At 39.6% G+C, this 17284-nt stretch overlaps 1 protein-coding gene across 1 annotated transcript in view; it reads right to left on the reverse strand.

The window, feature by feature from the left end:
* Nucleotides 1-17284, reverse strand: part of LOC135108541 (WD repeat-containing protein 62-like) — a 189907-nt gene that overhangs the window by 17391 nt on the left and 155232 nt on the right. Inside the window, 10 exon segments of the mRNA XM_064019660.1 lie at nucleotides 716-847; nucleotides 2967-3060; nucleotides 3181-3283; nucleotides 3631-3800; nucleotides 9843-9981; nucleotides 10264-10478; nucleotides 11145-11222; nucleotides 15823-15941; nucleotides 16230-16420; nucleotides 17034-17207. Of these exon segments, the coding sequence (XP_063875730.1) occupies nucleotides 716-847; nucleotides 2967-3060; nucleotides 3181-3283; nucleotides 3631-3800; nucleotides 9843-9981; nucleotides 10264-10478; nucleotides 11145-11222; nucleotides 15823-15941; nucleotides 16230-16420; nucleotides 17034-17207 (1415 nt within the window).

Here is a 17284-nt window from a genome sequence, read left to right on the forward strand (position 1 = left end):
CCTGTGACAACTATGCACAGGTTTGGATGCACTCACTGTTCAACACACCTGCATCTTACTATACAATTTGAGCCCCCCACAAAAAACAAGAACTTCACTTAACATAAATTTCCTTCATACATGAAACATGATAGAAGCAGAAACACATAGCAGCCATAAACAAACATTTAAAAAAAGACTCACATTAAGGGTTTTCTGCAAACACTCTAGTACTACATGCTGTATGCAACAGATTTAGAAACATTCCTGGCAATATTTTAGTTGGGTAGCACTGTCACAAATACTTCCAATTTTTCTTTTGTCACAAGAAACAACAAAATGTGTAGAAAAATGTATATAAATTAAAATCTAGAAATTAAATGAATATTAGAAATAATACATTTAAATGATTCTCTCAGGAGGAAAAGATCTAGTTCAAAGCTGAAATTCAAGCAAAAAAGATTTTAACAAAATCTTTAAAAGATTTAACAATAAAACACTACATGAGACTGAAAGATAAAGTAAAGTAAAAGTAAAGAATAGGAAAGGATAAAATTAGTTCCTCATCACAATGTGCAGCACAAGCACAAGGTGGGCAGCACACAGTGAGCCAGACAGACAGACAGACAGACAGACAGACAGACACACACACACACACACACACACACACACACACACACACACACACACACACACACACACACACAGACAGCAGCAGGTGCGGGTGCAAGCATACCCGAGGGTGGTGTTGGGAGGAGGCGTCGCGGTGCCCCGGGGTTGGTGAGGTCACTGAGGGAACACGCACGCCGCAACCCACCACCGCCACCACCATGGCTGCTGCTGAAGCCACTGTCGCCACTCCCACCATCTACAAACAACAGCACACATGCACACGAGTGGATTCAGACAATGTGGTGCTATCAGCTGCTCAACAAGTATTTCCTCCTTGAAGCACATCTTATGGAATATAAGGGAGTCACTTTTATTGGAAAACCATTATTAGCCAAGAGCTATTCATGATTCTTGTCTTCACAACACACATCTGTTTAATGAAATGTCAAATAAAAAGCCTTGGAAAAGAAGAGGAAAAGGCTGAATTTTTTTCTGAATCCATTCATCATGCAGGAAACTATACAACTGTGTTTCACAAGACACGTGCACTGACATTAAGCATTTGGGAGTGAAACTTTTAAAACAAAATATGACAAAAGAAATAATGAATACTGAGGTCATAAATGTTTTCTGAGTCATCACTTGGTTTACTCGTGATACAAAAGCATTCAGGCCAACTATACCATGCTATAGTCAGACATAAGCCAGTGATGAACACTCAGGAAACTTGGCCAAAGCTCACTCAGGGAAACAATTTATGGCAACACAGCAGTTAAACTTAAAAACACCTAAACACTGCAGAAAAGCAAAAAATAAATAAAAGACATTATGTATATAAAATCATGCAAAATAACAATAAAAGCTAACATAAGGAAACAAAACCCAAATCATTTAAATTCCTGAAAAGAAGAAAGAATAAATAAGATGTTATGGGTTACAAAAAAATAAGGGAGCAACATAATGAGGTGAGGAGTCTTTCATCCTGCTGGATCATTCGTCATGCCATGAGCAGCCAGGCGCAACAAGATATCCGAGCTTACGTTTGGAGGGAAGTACTTGCTGTATGGTGACCTTCTTGGCCAGCAGAACCCGGTGGGCTCTGCCTGGGGCAGGAATAACTCCCTGAGGAAGGGATGGCTGTGAGGACGGCAGGTAGACGGCAGGGGGAGGCCCAGGGGGGAGGGGCTGGGCCTGCACCACTGGGAAATCCTCTGCATCAACTACACTTGCTGGGGGAAGAACTGCCTGTCCCTTGTGAGGCTGGCGGTGGGGAGAGGTCTCTCTGCTCTCTCTCTTGAGCTGCTCCACCATGGGGGGCTGAGGGATGGGAAAGGGAATGGAGGCAGAATGTTCCAGTCTGTAGGAATGAGTCTCTATAGTGACCATGGAGACATCACCATCGCCATTGGTGTGCAGTTTGTTCGACTGGCCAGGGTGATCACACTGTGCCACTGGGACCACTGTGTTTACTGTGGGTCCGGGAGACTTGACTGAGAAAAAAGGAGGATTTGTTGGGGTCTGCACATCAGAGTGGCCGCTGTCGCTGTTGGCCAAGGCTGTGTCGGAAGATGTTCTGAATACCTGAGAGCTCGAACTCGGACCTTCATTGGTTGGGAAAACATCAGACTCATAGTCATTAGGCTTGGCTTTAGTCACACCTTCTAGGGAGAGTCTCTGCCACCTTTGTCTCTTTCTCCGCGGATAAGGAAGGGTTTTGCTCATGGCAGCCTCGCTAACTGGCTGCGGAGGAACAACACTCTTACATTCCTTCACCGGTGTTGGTTCCTCCTCATCCTCGAGCTCTTTGTCTTCTAAACTATCACAGCTGAAGTTTGACGTCTCGCTCTTCACCGTGTCACTGTCTGAGTCATCAGTGGGTCTGTGGTGGGACTGGTGAACCTTCCTGAAGAGTGGCTCGTGTGAGCTCAGCAAGGAGAGACTTCGCAACGTCTCCTCCAAAGAATCTGTGTCCACTTCTTGAGGGGATGAGGAACAGCCCATCAGGAGGTCAACCTCCAGCAGATCTCTCTCCAACTGAGCCAGAAGTTGCTTACCTATCCTCTGTTGGTCCTTAGGAACAGCACTACTATCAAACATGGCTGCACCTATCTTCCTGAGGTTTTCAACTCCACTGTCACAAACACTGTTTCCATAATCTGAAAAGTAACTAGAACCTAACTCTGGTATGCTACTGGAGGCATGTCGGGGAAGACAGCCGTACAGCAGCTCAGGCATGTCCTCTATGGCGTTGTGCACCGTCCTGGCACCGCTGGTGTGGAAGAGCTGCTGAATACTGGAGGTGACTGAGTGAGTGGCAGGGGAAGCCACAGGGGTTGGGAGGTAGAAAAAGTTATCATCACACACTGGTTGATTACCTTGGTTTCCAGACACATAAGATGTATCTTTCTCTGGAATGTTGCTCAGATCTGAGATACTCTTGCTGTTCCTTAGATTTGATTTGTATCCAATCTATAAAGGAAGAGATGTAATTGAGTAAAATAGTAGAGAATCTGTTCATGTTTCACAAAATATGAAGCATTTCAACAGTCTTTATCATAAGCTCATTTTAAAATCTCGTATTGTACTTACACTCTGAAGCTTCTTTTTCGTTTCTTCAATTCTCTTCATTAACTCTTCTCTCTTATTTGATATTTGTGTATCCTTATTTCTTGCATTGAACTTGTAGGATATACTGGAACAAAGATACAAACTTTTTTACAAATTTTTTCTAACAAAAAAATTGCAGTATATGCAATGGCAAAAGCTTCCTTATACTTAATAATCTCCAGAAATTTTGTTGTAGATATGTTAAATGTTTCTCTGAGACAAACAGTATAGTTGTTCAAATATTTTTTATAATAAAATTAATGAAAATTCAATACATTATGACCATTAATACATTAGAATGACATTTAAGGTATTAATGTACTACTTGCAACAAAAACCCTCTCCATATTGAATTGTACATCTTATTTTCATCCACCTATCCTAGTACATAACACAATACCATAATACACACATACAGACACACACACCCACCTGTTCTTGTTCTTGATTTCCTTCTCAGGCCGCGTTGTCTCTCCTTCCAGGGATTCAAAGTTGGTCTTGAGGAAGTTCTCGCGCCGCCCCACACGGTCAATGCTCTCAGTGCTCACGTTCAGCATGGACATGATATTACGTTCAGCCGTGTCAGCACTTGGTGTGGAAACCTGAAGCATTTTTGCAGATGAGTCTAGTGTGAGCCTTGAGGAAAATCTATCATACCTTGCTCTACCATCAGTCAGACTGTACAAATGTATAGTTATCACAAAAATCACTGAACTTACTCTCACCCTTTCTCTATCCAGCTTACTAAAGTAAAAGGTAACCAATCTTCTCACTTTTTTTTAGCTCTATACTAAACCCTGGGGCTGTACCTGATTCTGTTTATTTTAATCTTCCTAAAGATTAAAGTATTTTAGGAGAGGAGTACCTAGAAACCTATTAACCCCTTCAATACAATGATGTCTATGTAGGCATCATGAAGCACCAGTGGAATATACGATGATGCTTATATAAGTGCCAAGGTTACATTCTATTTTAGTTGTTGATAGATCACATATCCTGCCTTCACTTGTCTTGACAGACTCCATATTATGTCCTTGAGGTTCTATTGCTCCTCCCAATCTCCCTGTTCCCACCAGTCATGTAAATGAGCTACACCATGCCTCACCCTCTATCCAAAATGAGGAAGTCTCATTAGCAGAGCCTTACATCACAGTTTCTGCCCCTATGATCCTTCCCTTATCTTCCATATCTCCTTATCCTTCTCTTGATCCTATGCCCCTCCACCAGGGAGGGAAGAATGTTAGGTGGGAGTACAGTTTCCCCCTTCCCTTGTTCATTCTTTGTCCTCTTACCTTCCTCTCCCTCCCTCCCTCCTGCCTACATTCTCTCTCTCTCTCTCTCTCTCTCTCTCTCTCTCTCTCTCTCTCTCTCTCTCTCTCTCTCTCTCTCTCTCTCTCTCTCTCTGTGTGTGTGTGTGTGTGTGTGCTGATGTGGCTGGGAAGGTCATCTTATGACAATTACTGATGAATGAAGATAGTGGATGTGTGTCTATTACATCTTTATATATATATATATATATATATATATATATATATATATATATATATATATATATATATATATATATATATATATATATATATATATATATATATAGATAGATAGATAGATAGATAGATAGATAGATAGATAGATAGATAGATCAATAATATATATATATATATATATATATATATATATATAGAGAGAGAGAGAGAGAGAGAGAGAGAGAGAGAGAGAGAGAGAGAGAGAGAGAGAGAGAGAGAGAGAGAGAGAGAGAGAGAGAGAGAGAGAGAGAGAGAAAATGTGACTAACTCATGTGCACTAACACAGCTGCCCACTAATCTCTTTTTCTGATAACAATACCTTCCCTTCCCTCCCCATTTATTCCTCTTTCACCCATCACCATCTATTCTGTAATTTACTACCCTCCAACCACCCCAAATAATAAATGTGTGTATTTACCTAGTTATACAATATAAGGTGCAAGCAGGATTCAGTGTCCTGTCTCCATATCTATATTTATCCAGCATTTCCTTAAATTTATGCATGTTTGCTGCTGTAACAACCTCTTCATTTAGACCATTCCAGATATCCACAGTTCTATGTGGAAAACTGTACTTCTTGATGTTCCTCAAACACTGACTCTTCCCAATCTTTTTTGAGTGCCCTCTCATCCTTTCAGCTTCACCTTCTTTCAGCAACACCAGGTTCTGCTTATCTATCTTCTCAATGTGATTAACTATTTTATACATAGTTATTAGATCTCCTCTTTCTCTTCTAACTTGCAAAGTTGGCAGTCTCATTTCCTTCAACCTCTCTTCATTTGTTAGGTCTTTCAGCTCCAGTACCATCCTTGTTGCTGCCTTCTGAATTCTTTCCAACTTCTTTATATCTTTCTTCATGTGTGGAGACCACACCAATACTGCACATTCCAGCCTGGGATGTAACATAGTGGCTATATTTTTTTTTCATCACAGTCTTATTCATGTAATGAAATACCACCTTAATGTTTGTTAACATCCTGTTTGTCAAGCCAAATTTCTCACTTATATGCCATTCTGTGGTCAGGTATCTTAAATAACCACTCCTTGGTCTTTCTCCTCCTTGCTCTTCATTATTACTTCCTCCCCGTTTTATAGTCCCATGCAGTCTTCTTTTATTCTTTCCCATTTCCACCACATTGCATTTCTTAGCATTGAATTCCAATTTCCACTTCTTCTCCACCCATAAATCTTGTCAATATCTCATTACAACTTCATACAGTCAACAATTTTGCATCATCAATAAACAGATTAATAAAACTGATATAGATATTTAGAACATAATGGGTGCATCCTGCACATCAATATTTAGAACATAATGGGTGCTAACACTGACCCCTGTGGTACTCTGCTTGTTACATTACTCTAACTTAAACATGTGTCCCTGATCACAGTTCTCATTTTTCTATCTTTTAAGTAGTTTCTCAACTATATAAGCATTGTCCCTCTCAATCTTCCTATATGTTCCATCTTCCACAATAGTCTTTTATGTGGAACTTTATCAAAAGCATTTTTGGTGTCCAAGTACACTGCATCTACCCACCCATCTCTGTTTTGTACTTCATCTATTACTCTTGTATAGAAACAGTAAATTTGTCACACATGATCTTCCTTTTCTGAAACGAAATTGGCTGTTTGTTATAACTTCATTGTCTTCCAGATATTTCACCCACTTTTCCTTGATCACCATTTCACAGATCTTGCCCACAACACTAGTTAGCAACACCAGTCTATAATTCAGTGGCTCAATCCTCTTTCCTCCTTTGTGTAATGGCAATATATTTGCTCTCTTCCATTCTCTTGGCACTCTTCCCTTTATCAGTGAGCTACTAATCACATCCCAAATTGGCTCCACCACTTGTTTTCTCTATTCCTTACGTGTCCAAACTGACACTCCATCAGGCCCCAATGCTTTCCTGACAACCAACTTCTCTAACAATTTGCCAATTTCATGTTTTTTTTGCACCAAGACTTCCCATAACTTCCCCTGCTGTACTTCCTTGTTTGGTTCTGTAAAATCTGCTTCCACACTGAACACAGACCTGAAACTTTCATTCATAATTTCACTCATCTCTTCCACTGTTTGATATATCCTTTCTCCCTTCACTATTTTGTCAATGGTCTCTCTGCTTGTCATCTTTCCATTGATATACCTGTAAAAAAGCTTGGGCTCCTCTCCACATTTCTTTACCACATCTTTTTCAGGTTGTTTCTCCTTCTCTCTTCTTATTCTAACATACTCATTCCTTGTCTCCTTATACTGCTCTCTATTATTCTTATTTCTTTGCTTCTAATTTCTTCCAAGCTATATCCTTTCCCTTCTTAGCTTCTACACATCTGGCATTATACTAAATATGTCTGCTCCTCCCTACTCTATATACAGATGCATACTTTTGCACACCCTCATTGTACTTCTTCAGGAATGTTTCATATTTCTCTTGCACTGACTTGCCTTCCATAAGTCCGTTCCAATCAATACTTCCAAAGAATTTTCTTAACTGCAAAATTTGACTTTGTGTGATTTAATCTCCCATTTTTATCATCTTTACATGCTAGAACCTCCCAATCTTGCAGTACCATTTCTAACACCACATGGTCACTTTCTCCCACTAGGATTAAGTATTAAATGGTTGGGTGGGGCTCTGGTTTTTCATTGAACACCAGGTCTAGCATAAATGGTTCCTCTTCCCCTCTGTATCTTGTAAATTCCTCCACCCATTGGTCCATTGTATTCACCGTAGCTAACTGTAGCATTTCTTCACTCCATGGTCCAGCATTTCCATTAACTTCCATCTCCTCCCAGCTTAACATTTTTTGCAGTTAGTCTTCCATTAGCAATATTTTACTGTCTTTCCTTACCATGTTGTCTAAGCACTTCAACACTTCCTTTTGCATTTCCTTGTGTTCCTCCAGCCTCCATGTATTAGTCTTCAGCAGCACATATGTTAATATGATCCTCCTCCTTTCTCTCCCACTGGTCCTGATACCTATGACCTCCACCATGCCATCTCCATATTGCACTTCTTCCACATATATGTCATCTCAAAATATCTTCCACATATATGTCATCTCAAAATTATCAGTACTCCTCCTCCTTTTCCTTTTCTATCTCTTCTCCAATAATTATACCCCTCTTCCTTAAAGCTTAAATGGACTTCCTCTTTTAACTTTGTCTCGATTAGGCTCAACACATCTGGTCTACTTTCCTATAGGTAATCTCTAACTTCCAGTAAACCTTAAAGTAACCTGTCTATGTCTGTATACATTACTCTTAATGTACTACTCCCACCACTTGTAATTTCTCTGTCTGCTCTGGTTGTTCTTTAATTTCTTGTTCCCTTTCCCGAACATACCATTTCCTCAGTCTCATATCTAGTACCCTCCAATAAAATTACCTCTTCTCGGTCTGTCCTTCTCTCATTTCTTTCCTTAGCTTCATTTCTCAGATCCCTCTCTTTTCCCTTTCTTCCAAGTTCATATCTCTTTTTAACCAAATACTTTTGTATTCCGAATTTTCAGCCAGCTTCCCGGTTCTTGCTAGGATCTCCTCTACTGCAACTTGGGATTTCATTCTCACTTTTAACAGTCTTTTACCTCCCTCACTATATTTTCCAATTCTATATGCTTCTTCCACTTCTTGTTCCAGTCCCTGTTCCTCATCTTGGACCATTGTAATAATTTTCCTTACCAACTCTTTCTCTTCCCTCTCCCTCATAAACTTAATTTGGTTTTTCTTCTCTTGCAGTCCAAAAAAGACCATGCATTTCTTCTTATACACTGTGTCTCTCACCAAAACCTCCCTTTTTTTAATTACCTAAATTACTGTGTCCTTGGTCTTTTCCTGTATTTGTTTTCTAACCACCTCTGTGAAGCTAACTTTTTTATCCTCATGTTCTTTCTTCCAGGCATTTCTCAGTTCCTCCAATTTGTTTTCACATACCATCCCTTCCACCTTTCCTGTACTATCCTCCACCTTTTCCTGTACTATCCTCCACCTTTTCTTGCACCCCCCTGCAGAGTTACTTCATATCCCATTTTCTTTCTTTAGCTCCTCCATTGCCTCCTTCATCTCATTGTTTATCTTTAGAGCACTCTCACATTCACTACACTTCTTTCTCAATTATTTATTTTCCATAATAAGCTTCTGCTTTTCCAAAATGCCAGAGATCAGTTCCCTCATGTACCTTATTTCTCTCTCTACACTGATTACCTTCCTCACATTTCCTTCCTCTTCTCTGAATCCCAAAAAATCCCTTTCTCCACTTACCTCCACCAACTGTCTCAAACCTTCCAGGGATTTCAATAAAATGTGCCTTCTCTCTCACCTCCTCACTCAGTTTGTTTACAAATATATCATGACCAGTGGTGCCACCTAGATCTTCCTTTCCATCCTTTTTTTCAGCCTCAAAATACTCCTTCAGGACACTCTCTAGCTCCCCCCTCACTCTCGTATATACATTACTACGCCTCATTGTTTTGTCAGGAGCCAATAGCATGTGCATCTTCTGGAGCTCTAGCACCTGCATCCGAACAGCTGGGCTGTGTGTGTGTGTGTGTGTGTGTGTGTGTGTGTGTGTGTGTGTGTGTGTGTGTGTGTGTGTGTGTGTGTGTGTGTGTGTGTGTGTGTGTGTGTGTGTGTGTGTGTGTGTGTGTGTGTGTGTCATACTTATACCCAGAAAAAAAAAAACTGCCTCATATTTCTATGGCAACTAAAGGGTTGACTAAGAGAGAGAGAGAGAGAGAGAGAGAATTATATTATTACATTAGAAATCAGTTAAGTTACTGCTCACAGGCCTACGCCATATATGAGCAATGAGCGTTTTTAAGTATCGGAGTCAAGTGGTTAAACTAAATTATCCTAATTGACAGAGGCATTTTTTTTTTTATATAGTTTTGGTGATGTGTGGCCTCCTTTACACACAAGAAAAGTAATCATATAAGTCCCCTCAACCATGCAATCTTCAGCCCTTTCAGCACACAACCTCATCATCATCATCATCATCTGAGTCCTGTGAATCAGAGACAAACATGAGGAAGGTGTCTATTCTTCTCTCAAACCCTTTACATACAAGAAATCTAATCACACAAGTCCCCTGAACCCTGCAAGCCTCATCACACTACCTCATCATCGTCATCTGAGTCCTGAGAGCCAGAGACGGACATGAGGGGGATGTCTGTTGGTCTCTCAGGTCGAGCCTTCCTGTGGCGCCGCTGTGATCGCCGCAGCTCTTCCACATCCATGGCATTGACGGTGAAGTCACTGAGGAAACATGGAGGTCTTAATATGGTAGATTCCTAATGTGTAGAGTGAGTGATGGTAAGACTGGAGACAAGAGACAAGAAGAGAAAGTTGAGTCAAACTGATCTAAAGTCTTCCATTTTTAGATGATAATGCTTAGAATGCAACAGTGTTTTATGGGTTAAATTAGTCACATATTTACTGAATATCATAAACCTGACTCTCACAACTCCTTTCAGTAACCTCCATCCACTTTCATACTCACACAAAAATCATTCCATTTATCTATCTGTGGATGCTAACCTTGCAGTATCATCATTGTGGGGATAGTACATGAGGTGCTCTGAGTGCTCTGGCTCAGTGCTTTCATCGTCATGCTCGCTGCAATCCTCAATGTCCCCATCGTGGTCCGTCGTACCGCCATCCACCCGCAGGCTGCTCACGTCACTGTCATCCGTGTGATGGCGGTTGCGGCTGTCAGAGTCTCCTCCCCTCTTGGTGTTGACCTTGGAGGCTCCCTGTTGACCACCACATCTTAAGTCAACACCTCCTTGCCTTGCACTAATGCTCTAACCTATGAACTACTGGCAAATCAAGACCTACAATTGTTTGTGAATTTGTAAAATTATGAATATGATGATTTTGTCCTATGCCCTGATTAAAAATGCAGAATTAGCATTTATGAATCAAAACATCACAAAATTTACATAACAAATAAAAATTCATTATATAGAAAAATTCTGAATCTACAACAGATTCTAATTTATAGTTCACAATTTAATTTATATATATATATATATATATATATATATATATATATATATATATATATATATATATATATATATATATATATATATATATATATATATATATATATATATATATAGTACAGGAACATAATCAAATTGTAAATCAATTTGCCAATACATACAGTAAAGGATAATGCAAGACTTGGATGTGCATAATGAAGACAAAAGAAGAGAGTATGTGCAACAGTGTTCTAAGGACTATCTAGAAGAGAGTATGTGCAGTAATATTCTAAGGACTATCTATTAAGAGGGGTAGTCTTCGAAATGGCTAATAAAATTCTACGTCCTTGAATCAATATAAGCTGTAGTGCATGCAATTACTAAGTACAATTAACAATGCTAAAGTAGAAAAACCAAACATGAAACCAATACCTTAAAAATTTTCTCCCCAGAAATAATCTCTTTTAAACTGTCTGGACAAGGCACAAAGTCAGCAACTGCACTGGCCTCCTGCAAGTTAGGGAATGTTAAGCATGATAAAGACAGACACAGTGGGACCCTTCACTCAATACTTCTGAACTGCCAGTCATAGCCATTCTGTTCCCCAACCACCAACAAGCAACACTTCCAGGGTGCATCCACAACAAACAACAGCAACAGGTAACACAGATATATTTACAACATATTTTCTTCATAGAATGTTTGTGGATGTGTTGCTCACTGTGAAGAATGTGCAACAGAATGGCTATGGTCTGTCAAGCCATAAGGTTCAACCACTTAAAGGAACAAAGCATGAAAAGTGCTGATCTCCCCATCCTTAAGCTGCACCTTACAGCTCTCATTATGTACTATAAAACTGAAAAAAAAATTCCATCACCAATAATATTTCTATTCATATGCAAAAAGTTCCACTAAGTGCCTGGGTATCAGTGCAATGCATGGTCGCATGTTCCATTATCCTGGAGATGTGTGCATATGGAATCACTAGCATGCAGCTGCTGAGTGTGGCTTTTGCAGTAATAAAGTGCTCACCTTATTGCAAATGCTCTCCATCTCTTATAAGCCTTGAAAGCTTTGAACCCACTCAATATTTTCTAATCAACCCTTATAATATTTAAGACAAATATAGTTTAACCAAGTGCCATGCATAAGTATTTCCTATTTAAAAATAGGTATATCCTGAATCTGGGATACAATGTTGATGTCCTGAATCAGTAGGGTGCTTCTGAGGAACAAATGTGATCCTTAGATAAGATGAAATATAAAATGTGGCAGTATTTACAAACTTAACATATGAACTTGCTCATACTTTGAGGAATTAACACTAAACAAAATTTTCAAATTCTTAAAATACATAATGATACCAGTGGACACACAATGTAGTTTAATTCCCAAGCTAATTTTAGCTTATATATAAAAAAAATGCTGCTACAAAGCCTACCATGACTACACAGATAAAAAAAATCAACTTTGCAATATACGTGGTCTAGTCAAAATGGAGCTCAAACTGTTAACTTTCATAATGGTTCGAACTCAGGCAGAGTGAGATGGAATCATGGCTGAAAGAAGGCATTCTACAAACACTATGAGTGTGTAACATAAAAGCAGAATTCTGAGGAGTAAACTGATCCACTGATTGACTTTCCTTTCTGCCTCTCTGTATATAGTAAGCAAAGAAAAAATTCAACAAATTATTCAGCATGTCATGACATTCACCTTTATTCACAGGTTTTTTTATTTTAAGTAAGCATCATAAACTTAAATCCTTACAAGCTTCATAAGCAAAAGAATTACTCCCTCTCTTCCTTCTCGCTGTACTGGGTGAAGTGGTTTTATTAGGGGCAATTCAACAGTTAATATCCAGAATCTTAGGAAGCTTTAATTTAGGTTAGAAGATATATTGCAACTTTTTAACTTAATGCCATAATGGTATCTCCAATATTAGAAGAAAAAAATAAGATGTAGCAACTGTGTGTGTGTGTGTGTGTGTGTGTGTGTGTGTGTGTGTGTGTGTGTGTGTGTGTGTGTGTGTGTGTGTGTGTGTGTGTGTGTGTGTGTGTGTGTGTGTTTACCTAGTTGTGGTTTACGGGAGGGGAGTAATCTCATAGTATCCCATCTCTATATCTATCTAGTTTGGTCTTAAAAGCACTGACAGTTTCAGCATTTACGTCTTCACTGAATTAATTCCATTTGTTTACATTTCTGTAAGGAAAACTATACTTCTTAATGGCTCTTCTACAGTTAACTTTCGTCAACTTCTTATTGTGTCCCCTTGTATTCTGTGTCTAAATTTATAAAACATTCTTTGTCCACATTTTCCATACCATTTATCATTCTATAGATGTTTATTAAATCTCCTCTCTCTCTCTCTCTCTCTCTCTCTCTCTCTCTCTCTCTCTCTCTCTCTCTCTCTCTCTCTCTCTCTCTCTCTCTCTCTCTCTCTCTCTCTCTCTCTCTCTCTCCTATTTTCAGGGTAGGAATTTCCAGCATTCTTAATCTCTCTCTCTCATAGGTTGATTTACTCAACTCCAGAACCATCTTAGTGACTGCTCTTTGTACTCTTTCTAATTTTATAATATTCCTCTTTATATGAGGAGACCACACCACTGCTGCATATTCCAATATTGGTCTTATGGAAATCAACAACTTTTATATCATTTCTTTGTTATCTAAATATGAGAATGCCATTCTTACTCTTTTTAACATATTCATCGTCTCTACAGTAAATTTATCAATGTGTCTGTCTGGAGTCAAATTTTCAGTAACTGTTACTCCGAAATCCACTTCCTCTTTTGACTTCTTTAACTTCACACCTTCCATCTCATGATAATATTGTATTCTTTTCTTACTCTTACCAAACTCCATTACTTTACATTTACTTAAATTGAATTACATTTGCCAAGATTTACTCCAGCTATTTTTCTTATTTAAATCATCTTGCAGTACCATACAGTCATTTACATTCTCTACCCTTCTCATCAGCTTAGCATCATCTGCAAATAAATTCATATAACTATCTATTTCTTCATTTATGTCGTTACACATATATCACAAACATTATTGGTCCCAACACTGACCCCTGTGGGACACTACTAGTTACTTTCAGCCAAGATAAATTTTGGTCTTGTAATACAGTCCTCATCTCTCTCTATCATCCAGATAATCCTCCATCCACTCCAGCAGTCTTCCTCCAAATTTTCCATAATTTTTTATCTTCCATAGCAATCTTCAGTGTGGTACTTTGTCAAATGTCTTCTTCAAGTCTAAGTAGACACCATCCACGTGTGTGTGTGTGTGTATGTGTGTGTGTGTGTGTGTAATTCACCAAGGTCTGATCATGAGCAGACCCATAACCACCAGCCATTACCCTCTCAGTGAGAGCTCAGAGCTCATTATTACTGATCACTGGGTAAGACTCTGACCTCACACACCACACACCCTATCCCCCTGGTCAGGGGGACAGTAACTGCCCCTCTTGTCAGTGGAAAAATCCCAGAGGTGACCAGCCCCTAGTGGGGTTTGAACCTGTATCAGTCATGGGAACCAACACAGACTCGGCCACTTACCCTTTACCACTGAACCACGAGGTGTGTGTGTGTGTGTGTGTGTGTGTGTGTGTGTGTGTGTGTGTGTGTGTGTGTGTGTGTGTGTGTGTGTGTGTGTGTGTGTGTGTGTGTGTGTGTGTGTGTGTGTGTGTGTGTGTGTGTGTGTGTGTGTGTGTGGAAAAGAGTTATACTTGCATTGCTCTATCTCTACATGAATACCTACTATTATCAAGCTCGGTTTTAAAGTTTAAGCCCCAGGGTGCCAATGGTGTATACTTACAGCAGCAGCTAGGAACATGCTTTGTGCCAGCACTGTATATTTATGGTGGCAATTTAAAAAATCGCTGGGGTCATATTTTGACTGGGAGGCTTTTCATACTTTATCAGGATACCTTTCACACCTTTACCCTTCCCCATCACTGACCATCACCCCCCACCAAGTCTGTAGGAATGCCAAGGGTATGTGTCCCATTCCTGACCTGACTGCAGTACAGAGAGGATGTCTCACTGTGCAAAGAATATCTAAGACGTGTGAAACATGAAGCAAATAGTGTGTATATGAAATGAGCAAAGCCTCAATATCTTAAGTGTTTTTATCATATAAGAAATAATTATAAAAGAAGTAACATAAAACATGCATTTTAGTGATTTGTAAATCACCTGAAGAGTGAATAAAGTGCCTAAAATTGTTGTATACATATGTCATCTACTTCTACTTATTTATTTTTGTGATATCTGTTGAAAACAACAACTTATGCATGTTTAGAATAGAATATTTTGTGCGTCAAAACACAAAACCTGACTTTGCATATATGTAGCTTGGCTCATAGACTTGCACAACCCCTCATAACTCATGTCAGAGCTCTATGCACTCCAATGTCTTGCAATCCATGCTCTCAACCTCCTTAGCACCCTACAGCTGCCTTCTACGGACCTCTCAATTTGGCTCAGCAAGTGCCCTGATGTGTGTAAGTCTACAGGATGTAACACTCCAAATATCAGAAACTTCTGGCACCTAAAAATCATGAAAATGATAAGAGGTGAATAGCAAAATGTATCAATTACGTGTTTTCTAATCATTCTACACACTTTTCTGAAGAAAAAAAAAAGATAAATAAATAAATAAATAAATAAATAAATAAATAAATAAATAAATAAATAAATAAATAAAATAAAATAAAATAAAAAATAAAAAACTGCCCAACAACAGGGGTTTTTTGTGACAAACGCTTGACACCCAAAAGATTAATAGTTCCACTTTGTAGTTATGGTGTTCTACATTTCAATGGCTCTGTAGGGAAAGATCTAGTCCTTTTTAACTTTTCCTATGACCTCGTGTTTGTGTGTGTATGTGTGTGTGTGTGTGTGTGTGTGTGTGATATTTGGTGGTGAATGAACCTAGCCAGTGTGTGCACAGACCTACATGTGTGTGTGTGTGTGTGTGTGTGTGTGTGTGTGTGTGTGTGTGTGTGTGTGTGTGTGTGTGTGTGTGTGTGTGTGTGTGTGTGTGTGTGTGTGTGTGAGATATTCCATGGTGAATGAACCTGGCTGGTGTGTGCACAAACCTGCTTGTTGGGGAGCATGTGGTTCTCCTTGCGAGGCCCTGCCAGGTACTGTTTGTGTACCCCAACATTCTCCTCCAATGAACTGTCTTTGCTTGACTCTGAGTCAGGATGACGTTTGTCTGCAAAATCAACGACACATTTGCAGCTTCAACATTTCCATGAACTGGACAAAACAGCACAGCACATCTGTAGCTGCAGTATTTCCATGACTCAGACAAGACATTACAAAAAAATAGATCTGACTCAAAAGAAAGAATACTATGGTTTAAAACAATCCACAAGAAACACTGAATTTTACATTGTTTCCTATATAATTATTGGCTAAAACATACACTCTTCTTTCATTCACATTCACACATTTTGTCACATTTTCTTAAACCTTTCACTATCTATTTTTCATAGCTTACCTCTGGCTGGGAAGGGAATGACTGAGTCTGTGTCATAGTGACTCTTGAAGGTGATGGCATTGTTGTGCAGTCGCTGTGCCCACCGTCCCTTGGGCATGTCCACTCCACCCCTGTCCCCTGCCCCATTCCCAGGCCCCTGTGGCTCTGTCATCTGCTTCTTGGCCCACAGGGGAAGCTGACCCATGCTGAATCTGGCCAATGAAGATCATAGAGCTAATCTCATCTCCCCAGTGGTATTTTAACTCATTTAGATGAATATGGGTTAGGAAGATGAAGGAACACAAAGGATGAACATGCAGCAGAATTGTTGGTTCTTACAAGGCTGTCTGTGATAAGAAAAAATAATATAAAGTAAGTGTGAGGCAAGTAAAGATGAAGATGGGACAGCATCACAGATTGAGCAGGAAAACAAAGTTGAAAATGCATCCCAACAACAACTGAAAAATAAGACATGGGCAAGACAAGTCATGTGTCAGGCAGGAAACAAATGAATAGCTGCATTTAGGGAGTGGAAACCTGAAAAAGTTGAAAGGCATAGCAAAGTGAGATACAGCTCAACTATTAGTTTACTGCAGTGGCCCAACAGGTAAGGTTGACCAAACTCCTTCAGTTACACCAAGGTGGTTGTTATGATTGATAAAGAGTTGTGTGCCTTGAGTGTCTTGTCACCTTTTTGATCCCCAGTCACTCCTCTTTCACTGCATAATCCCTTAGATCAATTTCTAAATGTGGCAAAGTAGTAACTGTGGTCATTACATTACCTGCAATATGTAATAACTTATAAACAGAAGCAGAATCCCCCACCTGTAGTCTGGCTCTTCTGGCTCATTGGCATTCTGGTCAAAGATGTTCTCTGAGCCTTGCCTGAAGTCCTCATTGTCAATGGGTTGTCTGGGCACTTTCCTCTTGTCCTTGGCAGCCCTCTCAGCCTGCTGGGCCAGCCGGGCCATCATGGTCTGGGTCATGTCATGAGGCATTCTGTGGGAGATGGGAAGAATGTGTCAACACAATGCACCTCAACACTTATCTGTGTTAGAACTCATGACTTCCTACTG

The sequence above is a fragment of the Scylla paramamosain genome, chromosome 17 (genome assembly GCF_035594125.1).
Source record: "Scylla paramamosain isolate STU-SP2022 chromosome 17, ASM3559412v1, whole genome shotgun sequence".
NCBI lineage: Eukaryota > Metazoa > Arthropoda > Malacostraca > Decapoda > Portunidae > Scylla > Scylla paramamosain.